General features: G+C 39.4%; 1 protein-coding gene across 1 annotated transcript in view; it reads left to right on the forward strand.

Annotated features, from left to right (window-relative positions):
• Positions 1 to 23,772, forward strand: part of LOC308110400 (voltage-dependent T-type calcium channel subunit alpha-1I-like) — a gene marked incomplete at its 3' end in the record, with an annotated part of 220,532 nt that overhangs the window by 117,082 nt on the left and 79,678 nt on the right. The window contains exons 10-16 of the mRNA XM_080464661.1: positions 3,673 to 3,824; positions 5,480 to 5,665; positions 7,283 to 7,400; positions 8,581 to 8,736; positions 11,567 to 11,654; positions 15,771 to 15,937; positions 23,564 to 23,634. Coding sequence (XP_080320787.1) covers positions 3,673 to 3,824; positions 5,480 to 5,665; positions 7,283 to 7,400; positions 8,581 to 8,736; positions 11,567 to 11,654; positions 15,771 to 15,937; positions 23,564 to 23,634 — 938 coding nt within the window. The remainder of the gene's footprint in view (positions 1 to 3,672; positions 3,825 to 5,479; positions 5,666 to 7,282; positions 7,401 to 8,580; positions 8,737 to 11,566; positions 11,655 to 15,770; positions 15,938 to 23,563; positions 23,635 to 23,772) is intronic.

Raw genomic sequence — 23,772 nt, forward strand, 5'->3', positions numbered from 1 at the left:
TCTTAAGTTCCTGATACGACTTTCACTACAAACAAGCATGCGCACCTTCTTCATAGTATTGTACATTTGAGGGAACCCGGGACACGTCGGAAGCATTGGAAGCAGCTGAAAATGATCTCTTCCCTTCAAACAACCACAACCAGATGTAGCTTACATGTCATTTTACAGTCACAGACGACAATATTCAGACCAGCATAAGACTTCTAAATTCTCTCATAAAATCACATGAAAGCAATGCGGATGTCATTGCATTTTTCATACAGACTGAATATAAGTCCATCCATTGACAAATTTATAATCCTTCATAGCCCATCAGCTAATTATTGCGAGGTGACTTTCATAATGCGCTTAATTCATGGAGGACATCTTTAGCCTGAGTTCAAGAAAAACATGTCATTTTTAACATTTCCCATATAGTCATTTCCATATCCATACTATTCATATTCAAAAGTTACTCCACAACACGGTTAGGTCCCGTTTACCTGACGTTTTCAAGTGAAACCAGAACACTTTTTGGTAAGTGACAACGACGCTTGGAGCCACTGGAAACACAACATTTTGAAAAAGGCTTACTTACTCAGTGAAGTCAGGGAAACGGTGAAATGCAACTTTTTGAAAATGCTCGGGCTCCATCTCTGTGAAGACAGCAGAAACACTGCTGTCATTAGGGCCGCAGTAAAAAGTTCTCACTTGCCATTGTTAATGTTTTTAACGTACTGTTCATGCGTGTGTGGTTACATTACAAAAACAAGCAGCACCCACTGGTGGCCCCACATGGAAACTGTGTCGTTTTCAGTGTTTCTGCTGTTTCCATGTAAACGGACATTATTTTCAAAATGTTGCCACAAATCTTTTCAGAAATTAAAATGCAAAAACACTTTTTTATTTTTATTTGAAATGTTGTCAATGTAAGTAGGGCCTTAAGTTGGTTTCAGTGTATGTGCTTCAGGTAAACAACCTCCTAACTTAAATTAAATTGTAGAATACATGATCACACACATTTTTCCAATTTAACCGTTGAATATTTGATTGATGTGTCCGAGATGGTTATAGATAGTACTGTGGAGTTTTTCACTTGAACTAGAGGGATAACAAAGTCATTAAACAGTTTGAGTTAGAATCTCAAGTTTAGATAATTTATTACAAAAAATCCACTTTAATTAAAATGATCAGTTGAGCCAATGAATCAGATGCTAACTTCCTCAGAGTTCAGGTGATTCTAGTGTAGTGTTCTTAGAGACGTACGCCCACACTCCGGCATTGAAGGCTTTCAAATACAGACATGACATATCTTCTGTAATATTTCCTCCAAATCCCAGGTACCAATTTGTCCATGTGTACTCTTCCCTGTATATGAATTCAATTCTATTCATTTTCAAAATAACAGTTTGTATTTTTTAACAGACACATTTGAGCCATTTGATGGATTATTAATAAGAAATATGAAAAAATTATTAAACCGACAACACAAGTATGACAATATGACTTAAAGCTGAATGTGTCTCAGATGAAGATGTGACCGGCGTTCAAGATGAATTCATACATAAAAAGATTTTCTTCTCCCGCCACGACACATTTTCCGCTGAACTGTATAAACAGCTCAAGTGAAAGGACACTTCAGAGAATTCAACAGCTGTTTGGGAATTAATAATGCATCTGCATGAGAGGCACTTTGGAGATTAGACAGCGACGGATGGGGATCAAATGGAAACCTTTAAATGGTTGTCTGTCTCTGCCAAAAAGTCAAGCGTGAAACCCAAACGGAAATGACTGGATTGATGCAGAGTCACCGTTTTGTGGAAAACTTTCATCTCCAACATATCCAGAAAACAGAATCAATCGATCAACACGACGTATGAATGAATAATAAACTACACCCAAGTTTTTGGATTCGTCACACAGGTTTTTCATCTAAAATCGTGGAATCTATTACCTTCCGCTCCATTCCAAGCGTCTACCTTCTCATCCAAACTGGTGTTGTAGTCATCAAAAGCGAGTTCTTATAACAAAGAGCCTTATTAGAGACACTTTTCCCCCCTGGAATGACAAGTAAACAAAGGATTATTTTTATAATGATTTAACAATGAGAAACATTAGAAGGAGCTGGCAGTGTTATACTATCCATTATCACTCTGCTTACATTTATTCATGAAACAGCAGCAGGGGGTTTTGGTTAATTACTCTCTGGGGATTATTGAATATGAATTAAACAGCTACAAAGAAAAAAGGTGTTGCACAACAGGGGTCAAACTCATTGTGTACTGGATGTTGAAAGCATCCAGTACACAAAAGGCTGAACTTGGGTCTGAAGGCCTGTTTACAAGATGATGGAGTCTGAGTATTTTTGGCAGCCATTTTCAAAATGTTTTCAGCGGCTCCGAGCACAGTTGTGCAAACAGACCCCCAAAACGGCACAAAAGTTTTCCATTTTCGTTCGAATACGTCCTCGAAAAGGCACTGGAGTAAACCTACACAAAAATCCTCACGGACACGTGTAAATATGACACAGAGAAGTGCAGATCACCCACCGTTCCAAGTAGTAATGAGTGGGAACCATTACTACACTGTAGCAGCCTGTAATTGGTCCAGTATTGTATAAAGGAGGAAGTCTTGCCTTAATCAGAAGTCCTTCTTTGTGGGGGGTAAAATGTAGATAATTGTTTTTTTGTGTTTCACTAAAACAATAACATGCTGCAGTTTCTCTATCCGAATACATTAATGTACTTAACTTCTGAGGCCATATAAACTGAGCAGGAATATTTGCAGAAGTTTGATAGTTCTTTGGTAAGAGCAGCACAATGAACAGAACAAAATATGTACTTCAATGCCTTTGTCGATCTGTGTCTGTCCACTTTTGAATCGCTGTTTGGAACAAAGTACTTGAAATAATGACTCACTGTAACGGGTTTTTTTTTTTTTTTTTGGGTTCAGTTCACAAATACATACAATTTTCTTCTGTAGTCCAACTCGCAGGCCCACATTGTGATGTCGAAGCCTTGCTATTCTTGTTTCATTCCATACGTCAGCTGACCGGAAAACATGAGTCTTCAGATGTATCCCTGGGTCTGCAGTAATGAGACAACAGTAATGGATCTCCAAGTTGCTGCCGACACTGTTATGCTTGTCCGAACCTCGGTGGGCACACATCATTAGCTCGTGTTTTCACATTGCTAAACTCTCATTAGGAGTAACATACACGAACTTTATGGCGACGTGAGCGGACGCACACATGCCCAGAATAGACATGTAAATGCGGTGCAGACAATGCTCCTTGATTCCGGGATGGACGAAAGACAGAAGTCTCCTTGCTGAAGTAACCAGGGAAAGGTGAAGTTCTTGAATCGTGACTGTTCTTAACTTAGCCCTCTCAAAGAAAAAGTCTGACGCTCATGAAGAACAGGAGGTGGAGCAGGTTGTCGCATTAGCAAGATGCCATTCCTCCATGTGGGGTACTCATAATGAGCAATTAAAGTTTATTTCAATAGAGGTGTCTGGGTAGCTACAGTCTGATGCCCCATTGACACAACAAATAATGCTAAAAGCAAACAAGCAGGTCGTTTCTGCTCGTTACCCTCACAACTACAAAGCTTGAAATCTTCAAGCATTTTCCTGCTTCATATTTTTTCTCCCCATGATCTCTCATACCTCCTCTTTGTCCCTGTGCCCCATTAGCCAGAGGAGCTCACTAACGTTCTGGAGATCTGCAACATCGTCTTCACCAGTATGTTCTCCTTGGAGATGATCCTCAAGGTCACGGCTTTTGGCTCGTTCAGCTACCTGAGAAACCCCTACAACGTTTTCGATGGAATCATCGTCATCTTAAGGTAAAGCAGACATTGTTTATGTTGACAGATTTCTGTCTTTACGCGGTGATATTTCATGTTATGTTCACACTTATGCATGCAAAATATTAATCTTAAAATGACCGATGCTTTTAGAGGCTCAGACACCTGAACATGGAGCTTTGGAGTACAAGATTATTGTGTTTTCCCCCCAATATTGACTAATGAAATTCAGCATTTATGCTTTTTAAGTTTGTCAGACAGTTCTGCAAAAGACCCGGTAGTTAAATTATTCCCATTTTGTCCACTTGACATCCGATTGCTATCTGCCACCTGTATGAATTTCGAGTGTTAAATCGCCAGACAGCCAAGAACAGTTTTGCCTTGTTTTTTTGTCTCTTGTTGTGTGTGCCTCCAGCTTCAGGTGAGTGTCTGTGCCTTTGATCTCGCTGGTGTGGATTTTATTTTTCCCACAACTCATCGGTTACGCGCCTTTGTCTGTGATCCCCATTATGACCACCGAGATCAAATACACATCAAAGCAACTAAAACCGAACAAGATCAAATGTGCAGCCCTTCACAGAAAATACATGTTGATTGAACATATCTACATCTGTCTTCTTATCTCTTGCACCGCAACCAATTTCCCTCTCTTGATTTATCTGAATGTTCTGAGCCATTCATACAGAGCCGCTCTGTAAAAAGTGCCCCCATTCATCCTGTGCAGGATCGGCACGGACGCTATTTCAATGTACTGAGTGGAGCCTTTGAAGCAAAAAGCATTAGAAGATAGATTTCTTTTAAGGCAGCTTTCCCACTCGGGAGTGGCTCTCTGTACATAAGTAATACCTAACAGAACACAAAGAGTTCATTTGTTGTATTCAAAATTAAGCATTATCTTCAGAAAACGTATTAATTACTTGAAGATAAGATAAACCAATAAATTAGTTTAGGATTTTACTGTAGTTGTACACAACCTTATGAGACAAAAACCCACCCCACTAATATAAGTGAGTTTAAGCAGTGGTGATTATCTTGTATTGTTTTAGTTCTGTTATTTACGTTTAAGCACACATTTGCAGTTTAGGAAAGAAGTAACACAAGAATGGAGGATTAAGTAATGTTGAATACGCAATGCTGGGTATCAGCAGAGTAACTATCTCAACAACAAGAAGGTTGAGATCAAAAGTTGTAGAATTCTTTGGTATTGGATGAAAATCTTTTTATGTTTTTAAGGTTTACACGACAACGTTGTCAAGTGAAAACGCAAAACTTTCGTCGCATTTTGGGTGTCTGTTGACAAGACAACGGTGCTCAGAGCCACTGGAAATGCAGCTTTTTGAAAATGTGGAACTTTTTGGAAATGGACTGACACCCTCTCCATTTAAATGGGGGGAAAACGCAACTTTCTCAAAAAGATCGGACTCCGTCTCCATATAGACGGCGGAAAACGCAACTCTTATGAAACGCTGCACCTGCACATCCACACCATAGTGATCAACAGCACCCACTAGTGGGCCAACATCAACACTACACTGTTTTCTGCATTTCCGTAAAAACACAAATTATTTCTGAAGCAAAAACATACGTTTTATATGAAATGAACAAGAGAACCGCAGATCTCTACCGACGTTAATATAAACAGTACTGGTTAATGCCTGTAATCACAATGCAACATTGTCCCGTTTCTCTCGCAGTGTGTGTGAGATCGTTGGCCAGTCTGACGGCGGTTTGTCCGTGTTGAGGACCTTCAGGCTGTTGAGAGTGTTGAAGCTGGTGAGGTTCATGCCGGCCCTAAGGAGACAGCTGGTCGTCCTGATGAAGACCATGGACAATGTAGCCACCTTCTGCATGCTTCTCATGCTCTTCATCTTCATCTTTAGGTAAGGCTGACGGGCTGGATTCGTGCTGTGTGTTAACGCTTGACTCAGGTGTTTTAGTTCAGACCACCTAAGCCGAGACAGAGTCAAGGCCGAGACCAGAGACCACAGCAAAATAAGACCAAGACCTTAAGGGTCCGATACTGAGTCCAGACATTGAAAATATGGCCTTGAGACCCACCTTGTGTGTGTGTGTGTGTGTGTGTGTGTATGTGTGTGTGTGTGTGTGTGTGTGTGTGTGTGTGTGTGTGTGTGTGTGTGTGTGTGTGTGTGTGTGTGTGTGTGTGTGTGTGTGTGTGTGTGTGTGTGTGTGTGTGTGTGTGTGTGTGTTTTTATAGGAAAGATCTCAAAAGGAGAACTAATTTCTGAAGCCTTCTGCTTTTATGTTAGCATATTCTGTCTCTTCTTAAATTGGTGCACTTGTGTGAAACAGCTGTTGTTAAATAACAAGAGTGTTGCAATGTTCTCCAGCAGCTATTAACCCTGGGTGCAACAAAACAGACACTTTGAGATCTAGGCAGAGCTTCGCACTTCAACACAGAGAATAACATCAAAAAGACACATTTGGATAAGCTCAAAAGATGACACATGCTTTGAAAGCCTAAAAAGATCTTTTGATGAATGATCAATGTCAATAGGACTTGCTGTTTTACTTTCTAACCTTCTTCATGGCCCCACTTGGCACCTATGCCCGTTACTCTTAGTTGCTTTCAAGGAGGGGACGGATTAGACACACATCGGTTCCAGTTGTATTATTTTGCGTGAAAACCGGTTTTAGGTTCAATTTTACACTTTTAAAACATCATTACTTGACATTTAACCGCTTCAAATTAAGTGACAATAGGTTTACTAAAGCTTTAATGTATTATAACCAAGTTAAATTTGTTCTGGTGTGTGTGTGTGTGTGTGTGTGTGTGTGTGTGTGTGTGTGTGTGTGTGTGTGTGTGTGTGTGTGTGTGTGTGTGTGTGTGTGTGTGTGTGTGTGTGTGTGTGTCTGTACTTTAATTAACTGTCATGTTGATTTACAGCTAAAACAAATAATGAAAGACAGCCCAGGTTACATCAGCCCCTGTTTTGCAATTGCTGCTGTATTTTGTAAAAGAAGAATCCAATACCATGCAAGAGAAGGTTATAACAACTGTGGGCGATTAACAGTATATTCAGGTGTCTGGTCCACTGCTTTTAAATGTTTAATGTGGTACTTTACAGTGACAATAAGGCCACTGGAACAGATGTTCTCTTCAGTGTTGTGGTGCATTCAAATCTTCATATTTATCTTTAGAATTGCAGCTAAGTAACTATTATATAAGAATGAGCATTAAGGCACAACATGATGCAAAAGCAGATGATTTATTTAAAAGCCAATAAATATCCATTCATTATTTCATCATTCAGCTAAAACTAGTGTACCTTCAGCAGTCTTTCACAAAGGACTGTTCAAACTTTTCTTCAGAACAACTTTCAAAAACAAATGTTGACATTATTAAAGCTGTACTCATCAGGTTCAAACAACAGGAGTGGTCATCATTTTGTCTCAATTGAACAAAGAATTGTATTTGTTCATGTATTTGGTACCACCGACAATACTTCTTCAAACAGGTATATCATTCTGTGTTGCAGCATCCTTGGAATGCACATCTTTGGCTGTAAATTCAGTCTGAAGACCGAGACTGGGGACACCGTGCCCGATAGGAAAAACTTTGACTCTCTGCTTTGGGCCATCGTCACTGTTTTCCAGGTAATCAACAAACCACCTGCTTACCAGCTTCAGCTCTTACTGTATGAAGATGACTTACACACATTTCTTCAACTAAGTACTCAAAGGACCTTCAACTATTTTGTAGACTTTATTTAAATGTAAGTTATTGAATTATTTTAAGATTGTGATGATGGGGATGAGGGTGCGTTTACATAATCCAGTCTTTGTCAATCTGATCAAATTCTTTCCGATTTTAGGATCAGATTGGCCTTACCTGAAGATTGAATACATCAATAAGAATGTTTTGATGGTTTACGTGCACCAAGATGTAACCTGAGTCATTTCAGTGGATCGATCCCATAATGCTTTGCACTGTGATGTTTGCTGTTTGTGACATGCACACAGAATCTCACAACCAGCCTTACGCAGAAGCCCGCCAGTGTCAACAATGGAATTAACTGGAGTGATAACACTTCTGGTGCTTCTTTTTTCTTTTCTTTTCTTTTTTTTTTTTAAGCTGCAACATCAGAGAAACATTCTCTTGGTTCAAAATATAATCAGGAAGCGACAAACACGACAGATTTTTTTTTGCATGATGTGGCACGGATTACTGCTCCCTTTCCCACCTTCTAAGATGCATGTGCACATGCACACAAAGCTCTAACTGTAGGAAGTAACCCAATGTGCTGTTTATATGGACTATGATCAGATCAACAAGCAGACTACACCACCCACTCCGATCCAACCGTAATTTCAATCAGTTGGCGCAAATATTATCTGATTCAAATGTGTATGTGGTGCAAATTTAAGTGGGTCAGCATTTAATCAGATTGATGGCCAAGTAAATGAAGGTGTTATTCACACTGTTGAAAACAATGTTTATGATGATGACATTGATGGTCATGAAGATATTGTTAAAGACAATGACAATTATGTTACTGATGATGATTATGATGTTGATGATGGCAACAAAAACTTTTGTAATGACCAAGATCAGGATGGTGTTATTGACCAAAATACGATAATGATGAATATTCAAAGGATGATGATGATGATGATGATGATGATGATGATGATGATGATGATGATGATGATGATGATGATGATGATGATGATGATGATGATGATGATACGTTTGTGTGTAGTTCAGTCATACATCTGTGGTCAATCTTCCTTATTGACTGCCTTTGTGTTTGTATGTACATTCTAATTCTGGAAGATCCTGACCCAGGAGGACTGGAACGTGGTCTTATACAATGGCATGGCAGCCACCTCTCCACTTGCCGCTCTTTACTTTGTGGCACTCATGACCTTTGGAAACTACGTCCTCTTCAACCTGCTGGTGGCCATCTTGGTTGAGGGCTTTCAGGCAGAGGTAAGTGAACTCATTGCCGCTTGACTACCAACTGCAAGGCATCGTCTTTTTCCTGTACTAGATTGGTATCTGCATTTTTAATTGAATTGCTGATGATTGAGGTGCCCCGGGCCAGTTTTGGTAATTCCGTTCATTGCTCCCCATCAACCGTTATTAATTAGAGTCACCCTGCACCAAGAGAGGTGACACTTGTCAAATTATCGCTGAGATGTTCTACACAGCCCTCGAACATCTATGAGGAAACACAAGAAGTCAAGATTCCTCGCCTCAATGACTTACTATTCCAAACCTGTACTATTACACACTTTACTGTTAACGAAGCATGACCTCGTGAATGAATAGATCACGTTGCAATTACACAAGAACAACCAACAAACATGTGCTCACTTCTCTTATAATATGAAAATCACCCTGTGTTGAGACAAACAGATTACTGAAGGTGTTACTGTTCTGCTCGGTCTGTGCTCAGGTAGACTGTGCGGTTGAAATAGTGCTCAGTTGGGATTAAAGGGTCCAACTTGTGCTGAGAAAACGGTTTTCACGCCATCACACTTCTAACGTGAGCTTAAAAAATATGAAGCAAGATGAATTCATACGTTTGGCTTTTGGCATTCCGCAAAGCAGAAATGATTTAACTCTAAAAAACTGAAAATTCCCACCCGCTCCATTCACTCACTCAAACCAAAACACATCACAGTGTAGTCAAATGTACAACTCAATCCAATACAGTACTCTTTACAGAAATCTCACCATAATAGCATTTTGAAGACAGATGTGTCCCCGGCTAGCTCAGTTGGTAGAGCATGAGACTCTTAAGGTAGTGGGTTTGTGTTCCTTCCTGTGGGCTCACCACCTGCAGGAAAGGTTCTTAAATCAGTGCCATGTGATCTGAGTGACAGTGCTCAGACTGCCACCCCCCAGACCTGGAAACGGATAAGCGGGAGAAAATGGATGGATGGATGGAAGACAGATGTTTTTTAATTGCTTGAAAAAATTTGCCACACTTGAGGTTCCTTAAGGTGAATTAAATTGGCTGTATTGGGAAAACTGCTTTGATTCTCATGTGTATGAAGTGTTATAGTCCCGTCAGAAGCTCAAAGTTGTGTGTAACTCATAGATACTAGCAGACAATGTAACATAACAACACCCCCCCCCTCCCTTAAAAAAAAAGGTCCCTAGAAATGACTAGGTTTTTTTTGTTTGGATTTTTTTAAACTTAATTGCTTCCATTTATGCATCTGGCTTCTTCTTCTTGTGTTAAATAACTGATTCTGATTGAAGAACCATCAGGCCGTCTTGACCAGTTAGAGACTGTGGCGTTCACTCCGATAGGCAGCTGACAGCCATGGTTTTTGAGTTTAACCTTTGGCAGGGACCACTTGCACCCCTGCTGATTTCCATAATCACGATACCGATTGCCAGGCTAACAGTGGGTTTGCACAGAACTTTATTCAACTGTATTTTTCAGTCATCAGGTGTACAGTGGATCAAATGTACTTTAACGTAGCACAACCAGCCAAGGATTCAATGAGTTTCAAGTCTGTTTCTGGCTGTGGAAAAATTAATTAAAGAGACAACTAAGACTCCTGGTATCAATCAAAAGACATTGGGTGGTGGAGCACTGAGGTTTTCAATGTGTGGGAAAGCCCCTTCACATTCCAGGATATTATTTTTCACGACTGTTGTGATTCTCAAGTAAGTAAATAGAACCTAGAACTGTTGGGGAGGCCTGCCACTCACTTCAAAAACCACAAGATGCAGTCTGATTTCTGTCATCATATTTCTGAAAACACTGTGAAAGATCACTGTCAGCCTGCTGTCAAACACACACATGACATTACGGGAAGATTGTAGCACGCTTGAGTAACCCAGTTAGATTTTTCAAACAGAGATCAAAGCATTGTCATCTATATGGCATGTCGCTATGATGTGTGAAATGGCGGGGAAACACTGAAGCAAATCACAAGGCACAAGGCTGTTGGCTTTTGATTGATCTATTTTGATTGATTTATTTGACCCCCCCCCCCCCCCCCTTCCAAAGAAACCCAAGGCCACCAGTTTTTCAGTTTGTCTCTATGTGCTTTATCCCCCCCCCCCCCCCCCCCCCCGCTCCCTCACTTTATTGAACTCACATGGGGTTTCTAAAGTCAGTAGTTTCAGAGTTTCTGACTTACTCTGAAGATGAGACACAATTCTGGAGCACTGTGAAAATAAGGCTAAACAGTCTTGGATTGATGTCACTCCAGAGATTAACAGTAATGTACCGAATAATTTTCATTCATATATTTGATTTGGGTGATTATAATACAAACAGTGCATATTTCTATATGTGAGTGATAATAGCTTCTTTTGCATTCTGGTGTCAAATTATAGCAGTTGTCGTTGTAATATTGGCGCCGTCTATCTATAAAGCTAAGCAACAAGACACAGAAATAGTTTTTTTGATTATTAAAGAGTTTGGGGTTTTAATTCAATTCTTTATAATTTTCCAAATTCTCAAAACCGAAATCAGGCTACACCACTATTTCATCATCTATTCAGTAAATCTTAGTAACTTACTCGTATGAGTTAGAAAGAATTATAAGGGATTCACAAAATATGGTCTCGCATACAGTACATAGGTCACAGCTAAAGTACTTTCTCAGTCATCGCATGAAGAACTGACAAGACAAAATGGTATTGAAATGACTGTAAATCATGCAAATTTGCTCTAGGTCAAAGTTATAAAGAAAAGGAAAAGAACTAAATATATCACATCCTTCATCTTCTACAGGGAAAACATGGTTGTTTGGTCTGTTTTTGGGTCTGATTCTTCCCTCTTTCTTTCCAGGGTGATGCTAATCGGTCCTACTCAGATGACGACCGGTCTTCTTCCAACTTTGATGAGCTTGAGAAACGCGACTCAATAAAGTTGTCTGGTGAGAAGGCATTTCCTCCTTTATGCATATTCTCTGCCACTGGCACATGAAGTCTACTGTCAAGTTCAGTCATGTAGGAACAAAAAATATTTTGACGAAGAAATTTCAATAAAAAGAATAATGCACAACTGCACATGTATACACACATATGCAACTTATTTCCACTAGAAAATGTATATCAAAACAAACTCATATGTAAATATAGTACATCCAACACAAGAGTATTTATATTAACTATTAAGTTGAAATTAAGTAAGCATTTTACAGTATTTTATTCCAACAAAACTTAATGTTTATTATGCTGTCAATAAATAGTATTTTAAATCAACACAAAGTCTAATTGTATTATATTGAATTAATAAATGTCTTCCACTGTAAATCATGGTACATTCAAGCTGTTCAACTCAAATGAGTAATCACATTTGTTTTATAGAATCAAGATTTTAACTACAATTATAAATACAAGTAAAAATCACCAATTAACTACTGAAATCACAATCAGCAAGCCCAGAGGATGATTCAGCACACATCACAGTTGATTAGCAATCTAATCAGTCCAGGAGTAGCAAAGTTCCCCAGCAGAGAGTCTTTATTCACTGGCTTAAGGCCCCTGCATACCGCCATAAGAACGCTTAAGAACAAGAAGAGAATTTCTGTTGTGACGTCAGCCAGCTGCCGAAAAGAAATGCTTTTTTGGAAGGACAGTTCATACTCCGATAAGAAGCTGGCAAACTTGCAGGCCACACCCCTTCACACCAGAGACACGTCTGTGAAGCAGCGTTTTAGCTTTTCAACTGCACAGCTTATTTATCACTTCAAATGTTTTCAGAAATACATTTTGCTGAACTGTTTCAGTAATATAAGAAAATTTGGTCCGGTTTTAACTGCGGGAGCTGAGTGATGCGTTCAGGGGCATCATGTAATTCCGCCCTCCCACATGTTAACGAGCTGTGGCGCTCATACAGTAGCGAGGTTAAATGCTAAATATGATTAAAATATGACTGATAGTCATTTGTGAGCTGGAAAGTGCATGTGCAGCACACAGCAGTGTGGCACCGACATACTTCGGTCCAGACGGAGTGCCAAACTTCCTTGTTGTTGAAAAATAATAATAATAATAATAATTGCGGCCTCCAGAGTGTCAGGACTCCCAATACATATTTGACAGTCACCAGGAAAAGCAATCCAACTTTGTTGTTTGTCAATGCAACTGTCCGTGTTCTGGAAAATGTTAATGTTTATAGCATATTGTTCTCTGGGCATGTGTGTATAGTTTCATTGCAAAACCTAGCAAAAGCACCTACTAGTGGCCCGACATGCGAACTACATCGTTTTCAACGTTTTTGCCATATCTGTGTAAACTGGAATAATTTTCAAACAATGACATGTAAACATGAAACTTTTCTGGAAAAAGAATGCAACAACAATGCGTTTTCACTTGAAACATTGCTGTATAAACGGGACTTGAAGCTTCTCTTGATATTTATAGTTGTCACATTACCCTAACTATCATTAACTGGCACTTGAACAGCTGGATTTCTTAAAAAACATTTATCAACCTATTAGGTTTAAAAACACTACCTAGATTAATAGCACCAACAGCAATTCAGAAACAAAGGCTAAATATATATTTCTAAACCAATTCACCAGGATGCTGTGGTGATGTTGCCAGAAGAACATTAATCACCTCTAATCTGATTCAAACCACACTGATTCCATAGCGTAATGACATGCTGCAGATCACACCACATTGGAGACAGTGGTCCATGTTTTTTGTGATGCTTCTTTTAGAGAAGGCCAGAAATGCTCTAGCCACTAACGGTGACACAGGAGTGTGTGCCAAAAGCTTACAAACTAGTGAGAACTGGGAGAGGAGACAGCAGCTTTAAAGATGAATGAACTCTATCTCTATCTCACAGAGCTCACAGTGAACCTGTTCCAGCCCTCCTCAACAGAACCGGCAAACAATGTAGTTCAGAGAGGATTAAACATGAGTTGAGAGACTGTGGGAAGCACTCCTATACATTAAGACTGGGCTGCTGCTCAGGAGATGTGATGGTTGCTGTGAAGTGTAAACAAAATGTGAACGGACTGCAAGGTCTTCTCTGTCCAAATGTATAGTTTTTTTTTTTTTTTACATTTTCATTTCAGAAATGTTTTCAAAAAGTTGCGTTTTTTTTCCTGTTTCCATGGAAACTGAGTCAGAGTGTTGTCAAAAACTCCCAACCAGTTTCCAACCACCAACCGTTGCACAACCAGACTAGCCTAAACAGCAATTTCCAGACATACGCAAACCGATTCTCAAACATGAACAAATAAATGAATAGACAGATACCTAAGCTTGACATTTGGTGGAAAACAAGCAACAGGAGTAGCACATCCCATTCATAACTGATCGAAAAAAGTGGAATTACACAGAATCCTCTATATCATTTCAGATCATATTTGAAATTTCGTTCAACCAGAAGAAAGCTCTTGCTTTATTAGCTGAAAGAACCATTTGGCCCACAGCCAGCCGGCTGTGTGATTGCAACTGCATCTGTTTTTGAAACTTTCATATAAGTTTTGACATTTTTCCTCGGCGCTCACTCCAAGGAGACTTCACCTTGTTGTTATAGGGGATGTTCACGCCACCTTGTTTAACTGACAAGCAGGTTGAAGCCTGTTGGCTGGAGGTTGTCAAATTCCCTTTTAGGAAATGTAGGAAATAATGAGGAGGAATTTAAGTTGCCAAGAGAGTGAGTTAGAAAGCATGCAAATTAAATGAGTTACAAACTTGTTCCAGGATCACTTTAGAAAGGAACTGAAGGGTGGACACTGACAGGAATAAAGATATGGAAATGTACTTTCTCTGACCACATTATTGCAGTTGAGGATTCCAAAGGAACAACAGATTTATACGCTTTTGTGCCTGAACATGCTGAAATTGTCTTTTCTTAGAATATATTATGATATAAAAAAAAAACCTGTCACAATGTCAATATTTAGTACGTTGTGTATTTTTTGCATTTGACTTGATTCAAATGTGTTTAGCGGTTTAAGAAAAAGGACAGAGCAAAGTGTTGTGACAACAGCTGTGTGCACGACCAATCGAGCACAAGGATGCATCAGTGTTTGCAGTTCCAAGTAACTAAAAACAGATGATGTAGTTTCACTTTCTGTAACTGACAAGTAAATGCTGCAATATCTTAAGCAAAAATTTGATTTCTCCGTTTCGCTTCACAGTTTCTTCTCCTATTTCTATCTCCAGGAACGTGACATTTACTTACATTTTTGCCATTTATCATTTCTGGCATAGGGAGAGAAATAATTCCGCAAAACAACAAATGTTTCCAGCCTGAAGTTTGGCCAGATGTGGTTATGTCATCGGCTCAGAATGTGCTGCAATTATCAAGTAATTGTACCACCTGGAAGTTGATTTATATCAGAAGTGTCAATCATATGGCCCACAGACAAAAGCTGGTCCACCAAAACTGTGGAAATTACCCAACATAACACAATACTGACAGCTGAATCCCCTTTTGCAAAACAATTTTACAAATAAAAATGTTTTTGCATTTTCATTTCAGAATATATAGATAGATAGATAGATAGATAGATAGATAGATAGATAGATAGATAGATAGATAGATAGATAGATAGATAGATAGATAGATAGATAGTCAACAACAGTGTTGACTCTCAACTCTACAATAGGATGATATGGACTGGGAGTCATGACACTCTGGAGTCAATCATTGTTTGCTATTGTCTATCTACTTGTGCATGTGCAGAAGAAGTTTTTATTATAGCCGTGGTGCGCATGCACAGTTGAAGCGTTGCAAAAAAGTTTACTTTTGACGTTTACTTGGAGATGGAGTGTTTTCAAAAAGTTGCGTTTTCAGTGGTTCTGAGCACCACTGTCGTCTAAATAAACACCAAAATGCAAGGAAATGTTTCCATTTGAACTAAAAAATGCGTAACCAGGGCCTGAACATCATATCATGGAATTATTTCAGTGACAGCAGAATTTTATCATGTCAAGAATCAACGTTACCAGGGTGAATTTCTATTTATAAATTGGAATGGTTGCCGCAAGAACATTTACAACAAATATGTCACTTCAACTCTCCTCAGATCCAAGGATCTGCACGCTGACACCTAACGGACACCTGGAGCTCGGAACCTTCTCGGGTCCCAGGGGATCCTCCTCCTCGGAGAGGCGGAGCTTCACCATCGGGTCCAGAAAGAGCAGCGTGATGAGCCTGGGCAAGAGCAGCCTGGAGAGACGCTCCCTTTCTCTGGTACATCTTTCCACAAACATTAATGCCATTCCTGAGTTACTCACCTTGTCCACCACACGCTGCTCCTTGAACCATTTTCTGCTAAAGTTACCTTCTAGCCAGAAAACGTTCATTCCAGTTCATGTAAGTATTTGATGAAAAAGGTATTTGGACAGACCTGAGGTGTGTTTCCATCCTTGAAAATGTATACTTCATTTTAGGTTCATTATTGTGAGGTGAAAGAAGGTGAAAATCATTGAGCTCATTTTCTTTTTTTCAATGTGGTAACCTGAAAAGCAGAGCCAAAGGAATAAGAAAAGCAAAATGCAAGATGGTGTGATTCACCGGATTCAGTTCCTGGTGTGTTTACCTTTTGAGTCATGAGTTGTAAAGTTATTAGAAAAAGGACAAACCCTGTTTATTGGATTCAGTAGTGATATAACCTGAAATAACATGAGTATAATAGAAAAATTCAAACGATTCAAAGGATTACACATTCGCCTGAAATCGGTCCCCATTGCAGCCTGCACCGTTGAAAAAGCACATCACTCAATCAAAAAGCCTATGCTTTGGAAAAGCCCATTTCAATTTCAATCAAAGGCGCCACTTTCATCAAGCGTGGTGCAATGAAACTACGAGCCTGTGATAAAAATGTATTCAAAAGTTTAATGAAAAAGCAAAACTACAAAGGAATACATTTCAATATGCTTGTAGAATGAAGTGAAGAAACTAGATTGAATATATTATTAGAAGTATTACTGTGTTCTGTGAACACCTTAGTGAATTGCAAATGTAGCGATTTAAGACCAATGCATATTTTCGACATACACTGATGTGCCACAACATTAAAAGAGGTCCACAAGAAGTAAAGTATTTAACTTGTCGTATCAGTGCAAGTCAAATGGAGGGTGATCTAAGGCTAAAAGTGAACAGTATGTTCTTGCACTTTGTGTTGAACACAGAGGGAAACCAAGGGCATATATAAGGGTGTGAATGGGTCTGTCAAGAGTCATATTGTCTGAATATTACAAAACAGTGGGTTTATTGACGCTCTAAAGCCACATACCTCACTGCACTAAACTACTCGCACTCAATCAAGTGCCTTACATAGAAATTTAATAAGGAATAACAAAAAGATACCTGGTCTAATGAATTAAGAATTCCTTTGCCTGTTTCCACCATTTATGTTGAAAGAATGTCAGTTGCATTCGGCCAGAAAACCTTGTCTTAATACGGATGGCCGTTTACGAGAGGTAGATTTTCACTTCATGTCATCATGCAGGGAAATAACCACGCCCACTGGAAGTGGTACAGAAACAGATCTGCCCTCTGGGATCTCATTAGTAATAATCACGGACAGCCCAATACATTTCCGATGATTTTTAAATTCATTTCTAAATATTCGGTTTAAACACAACATCTCTTCTTCAGTTTTTATTCTTTGATTGCAGTGGCTCCTTTCATGAGGATACGCTGCCACATATCATGAGATATTGGTGAACCATTTGATGAACACAGTAATAAGATCTTTGTTCGTTTTCGTTTCAGAGGTTTAGCATTAAAATGGCAACGTTCTGAAAACGTTTACACAGACACAGCAGAAACATGGAAAACAATGTAGTTTTCAAGTTGGGCCACTAGTGGGTGCTGTTGTTTGTTTTTGTAATGAAACCACACACACACGAGCACAGAGAACAATACGCTATGAACATCAACAACACTCTGGAGGCAAACATTGTCGTTATTGTCCATCTACTCGTACCAGTGCAGAAGAATAATTTACTACGGCCAAGACAGAGCATTTTCAAAAAGTTCCACCTTGAGAGCCATTTTCAAAAAGTTGCAATTTCAGTGGCTCTGACCACCGTTGCTGTGTAAACAGAAACCCAAAATACTACGGAAGCTTACAGTTTATACTTGAAAATGTCATGTAACTGAGGTAATATATTGGCTCTTTTAATCTCTAAAATAGCCTAAAAACAGTCACACATGCTTCTTAGAACAGCTGGCATGCAAAGTGTTCATCCACCTAAAGGAATAATCAAGTAATGTTTTGCATATATAAAAAGTCGAACAAACCTTATACCTCCACATACACATTTTGTTTTTAATGCATTTGAAAAGAAGTCACAAACCGGCTCAGCTCTCAGCAGAGATGCATTTCAGGTCATCGGATATTTACCCAAATTTTTAACTTTGAGCTTTGCGATCATCTCACATTGCCATACATTTGCTGTAATGCTCCAAGAAGCATAATAACTTCTTCAGAACATGTAAGTTCTCACACTTTATGCAAAAACATGTTGAATCAGACATTCTCTATCTTGGCCAAAGACAGTTCAACACATGGGCAGGCAGAGATGGGGCTCCAAGCCCGAACCTCAGCATAGGAAAACAACTTCCTCTACCATCTGAGCGACTTCGTAGCTTCAAGAACACAAGAGAACTGCTGCAAATCTCTTCATGCCTGACGTTTCAGGACATCTTCTAAAATCCTACAAAGCTTCGGAAAGGTCCGAGCAGCTCTGGTGGCTTGAAGGAACCCACAAGAATTTCAGATAGATTGGTTGATAAACATATACAGTAAAACCTCCGATGTAGGGACGCCATAAAATCCAAGGCCAAGTGTCCCCTGAAGACAGGTGTCCCTCTTTTCGGAGGGACGGGTCACAAGGACAAATTGTAGGACCAGTTGATATTGACCCAAACACCAAATATGTTATGGCTATTTAAAAGCACATAACTGAACCAATACAGGCCAGTTTCATCTTGAGTGGACCAGACTGGTAAAATATTATTATAATAACCTTTCAATTTACACTTGAAAGTTTTCTTTTGTTGTGGTCACAGTGTATGTAATAGAGTTGTATATATTTTTGCAAGATCAAACGGTTAGTACAGAAAATGATTACAATCTCAAAATAAAATAAATTTTAATGAAACATTCTGGTGCAAAATACCCTTTTATGAATCCTATCTAAGCACCTTGCTTGGTGGGTTTGTGGGACCAGATTGGAGCCTCTTGCGCGTCGGACGGAAGTGAGCCCAGAGTGTAGTAGGGATGCAATCGTGCATCACCCGCGGGCCGCGCACAGTCTGCGGAAACGTAAAGCGTAAATCATGGAGCGGCTGATGGAGAGGAACTTCACAGAGCAGCACCGTGCTGCAGGGAAGCGGTGAATATTCAGATCTCCAGAGTAATCTCCTGACACCACAATGTCTGAATATTCAAATAATCGGGTCCAGTCCAAGTATTTTGGCCATTTTAGTGTCGCTCAGCTTGAAATTTGCCAGGAAAACAGGTTCTACTGTATTCCCTTTAAGAGACCTCCACCAGGATCAAATACAGTATGCAAATTTACACTTCTCACAAATGATGGATAAAGGATTAGATGAAAGGGAAAAGAGATCATTATTATTGTGAAGCCAGCATGTACCCCTTTTTCTATATTGCAGTTCAAGGCTAATCATGTACAGTATTTTTCAGGCGCTATAAATTGGCATAGACGGCAGCCGTTCCGCTCACTAATAGCCAAACCTTTCATTGTGTTGTTTTCTGGCGGAGCTGCTGCGTAGTTGATCTGGACTTCCACATATAAATCAAATAGTTTCGCCCTGTACCTACTATCAAACATACAGCATGTAACTGGATGTGTGCACAGTGGGAATTCCCCAACGTTGCGTTGTTCATTGAACCAAAACCTTTAGAGAAAGAAACTGAAACAGTTCTCTAAAGGTTTGGCGAAACGCACGGTTGCCATGGCGACTTCTATTAATTGACTGTTTCCCTCATGTGTTCATCCACACTCTGGGAGAGGTGGAGAGGAGAAGACCACAGGGGAAAGTAGAGAGGGAGGAAGGAGAACAGAGACACAATGATGATGATGATGATTATGATGGAGAGAGACAAGGAGGGCGATGAAGCCAAATAGGAGGGTGGAGGAAAGCGGGACGCAGAGAGATGATAAGCTTTAGCAACACTCTGTAGCGAAGAGGTTATAATGTTAAACGCGGTGGGTGTGGGAGATCCTCTTCACTGTGATGTCTCCTCCTCCTCTCTCCCAGCGCTCCGACTTTATTGATATCAGAAGGCACCAGTTACATCACCCAGAGCAAAAGCGCTGGAATAATCAGCATTCAGGAGAGTTGTTTATGGAGAATTTCATGGGTGTTTTTTTCCTCCCCGCTGAAGTTTTCCGAGTTGCCTGCTTGTGTTTGTTCGTCTTTGATGAAATCCCAGTTCTGACTATGAATCAGTTCCATCTGTTTCCTGGGACTTTGTTCTTCTCCTCTCTGTATCACGCTGCTCATCGGGGTTCAGCCGCGACTCAGATTTGGTGCTTTTGGTTAGATGCGCTCTGTTACATTCAGGATGTCACTGATGAATGTGACAGACATGCTGCTTTGTTGGCTGGATGGAATTTAGATAGTAATGCTCAATGAGCTCTGAAATATTGTAGAAGTGCAGATTAAATAGTAGAGGAGGAAACGTTGTTAAATAAAGAATATCTATTACACTATCCAGTTTTATTTTTTTTATTAAAATGAATATGTGTTTGTCAATTCATATTGCAGACGCATCTAAACAGCATGAATTTCACAGGAGAGTAGAATTTTTTTTAAATTGTTTTTACCCTCATAACATGATTTGAGACCCTATTTACGTGACTTTCAAGTGAAAACTGAAAACTTCTGTTGCAATTTGGGGGTCTGTTTACACAACAATGGTGCGCAGAGCCACTGAAAAGTCTGAACATTTTTTGAAAACTTTTTCATCCCCAGGTGGAACTTTTCAAAAAGGCTTGTACTGTGTTCCCATGGAAATTAGGGGAAATACAACTTTTTGAAAAGGCTCTGACTGAGAAAAAGCATTCTTTCTGAAATGCTGCTACTGTGCATGTGCACTCCGACCATTGTAAATAGTTTTTCGGCACATGCTCAGTAGATGGACAGTGACAACAAATGTTTGCCTCCAGAGTGTCATGACTCGCAGTCCATACTCTCCTGGGACTTGCATAATAACAATCCGGCTTCATCTTCTGTCCAGACCAATGTCTGTGTACTCACCGTTGTAAATGTTACACCATATTTGTCTCTGTGCAAATGTGTGTGTGGTTTCATTGAAAAAACAAACAACAGAACCCACTAGTGGCTAAACAGGCTAACTACATTGTTTTCAGAATGGTGTTGTGGAAACATGAAACTTTTTTTTCCTTTTTACGAGACGATACTGGCATCATCTTTAGAATATATTCAGACGTTGTTTTGTTTTTATTCTTGAGTTAATGTTTGATCAAACTACAACATTCGGAATTACTTTTAGGATAAAATGTTTTGAAACATTTCAAGATGCACTTAATTTTGGAAAAGATTTTCATATGGAGCTGGTGTGAAATTACAAATACTTGGTGGTGCATCCTATGCTTGAAATGTGAGAAGTTGCTTGTTTCAGATGTAACACAAAGAAAAGGGAAAGGGAGATAGATGTAGATCAACTTATATATTGGTATGTTGTCTAAAGCTAAAACTCTGAATAATAAATGAGAAGAATACAATCATTTTCCAAAGTTAAAGGTGGTATTGCACTGATATACAGTATAACTCATCAATTGTACAGCAATGTTAATTTGTGTGATTTCACCTTTCTCCTAAACTCCTTTCAAATCACACATAAGAGGAAGTTGTACACAGTATGACCTGTTTGGCACTAAAGGACACAATATGCAGTTCATCAGTAGCAGCTGTTGTAGTTTGTGCTGTGTAGCATGGAACAAAATGTCTTGATGGTAATATTCATCTAAAACAAACACACTGCTACGGTTCCTCCTCACTGATCGGCTGTGCAGTTCCGTGTGGACCGAAGGTGTTATTTCACATTCACTTTCCACGCTTCACCACAGTTTCTATAGAGACGGACGCATAGATCCTTCGGTATATGCCACCGGCTTCGAGCTCTGACGGGCAACGTACGTTTCCAGGGGTAAAACATATAATTAGGTCAATCAGGCTCAGAGGATTAGACATGCAGAAACAAACAGAACTGGTTATGTTCCTTTAAGTGGAACTGGCACTCAGGGGCTTGCATATTAAACTTGATGACAGGCTGTGGTGCACTGAGGTATAATTTTCTACAGCCGATTTGTACTTCATTTGCTTAGGCCTGTACTTGCATACTGTTATATTTATGGTCTATGGATGTACAGCAGCAATGTTCCAGTTTCAGCTCCATATAGCTTCACGCTATAGTGTCACGCTGTACTAGTTCCAAAGCCAAAACTGAAGAAACCTTTTGGGCAAAGACATCCTCTTTTATTCAACACTGAAGTACTTCAAGATAATTAATTTCTAATAGTGTAAAAATTGATTAAATCCAATAGATTCAAAATGCTTTTAGAAGCTTGAATGCAGAGACAATCTAGAGGTGAAGAAAAAAATGTATCCATAAAGCTTATGGGGGTTTTGCTTGTGTTCTTGACCAAGATTCTGAACCCCAAACTTTTCAAAATGTTACCATGTACACACAAAGCCTTTCCAAAATAACGTTTCGCTTGAAACGTTGTGTAAACACGGCCTTCATAATATAATTATTTTGCTCCAAAATTGTTGCATTTCCAATAGATTGTCTGCAACCATTAAAAAAATAAAGATTCAACCAGCTTTGCAGCAGGACAACAGCCAAAATATACAATTATAAACTCACTTGGAGTTATTTTTCCTAGTATTCTTGTCAAAGTTTAGTCTGGCAATCATTTTTAGGAGTTTGTTGTTTTTTTTTAGAAACACTAAAGACAGGTTTAGGTAATGAATGTGTCTCTTCCTTATCCATGACATTAAATTAAATTATGTTCATTATGAATTGCTTTTCAACCATTTTTTTTCTTTTTTGAAAAATGGGTATCCATCAAATAATAGTTTGATCGACACACTCGCTGTTAGTGGATTTATTAGGCAGCAAGGGAACATTTTGTCCTCAAAGTTGATGTGTAGGAAGCAGTAAAAATGAATAGCATGAGGATTTCAGTTGGACATAATGGCAATGATAGATTACCAGGACAGAGCATCTCAGAACTGCAGCTCTTGAGGGACTTTCCCTGTCTGCATTGGTCAGGATCTAATAAACGAGGTCCAGGTGCACAATGTACATGGTCCCCTGGTGGCTAAATTGCAATGTACCACAACACTCCATCAAAGGTCAAGTGTGAAGTCCGTATCTCAACATATCATGGTTGTTTAGGGGTGGCTATGGCTGAGTCACATCCATTGGTTGGGCCAGTGGTTGCCTCGAGGCTTGGGTTTGAAACTTTGCAGGTTCCAGTGCCACAGTGGACAGGTCCTGAGCATGATGCTTGATCCCCATCAACTCACCAGAGTGCCTTAATGTGGCTCCCCACCACATCCTAGAAATAGAATGGGTCAATGCGGGAAAAGGTTTTAAAGTATTATCAGTTAGTTTTTGTTTACTTTCGGTAGCACAAGGGGGACCTGCACAGTATTTGGTAGGCGTCCCATTACAATGGCTAATCTCCATGTTTTATTGATAATAAATATATACACAAGAAATGTATGGTTTTCTTTGATTAATGGACTGTTTTCAAACATTTGTCTGGCAGATATCCTTTAATCTGGACTTCTATGTGTTTATTCCAGCGTCATGGTCGCAGTTCCAACTACCACAACTGGGGGCGCCCTCCCCCGCCACACTATGGATGGAGCCGCAGGTACATAATTCTACCTACCGTACTTCCTATCATACAAATCTTTTCTCACCTTTATGCCCTTATCCATATTAATTTGCAACAATGTAATAGACTTGTCAGTTTCATGATTACATACTTAATATTTAAAGTATTGTTAAT

This window comes from Lipophrys pholis (genome assembly GCF_963383615.2).
Source record: "Lipophrys pholis genome assembly, chromosome: 5".
NCBI lineage: Eukaryota > Metazoa > Chordata > Actinopteri > Blenniiformes > Blenniidae > Lipophrys > Lipophrys pholis.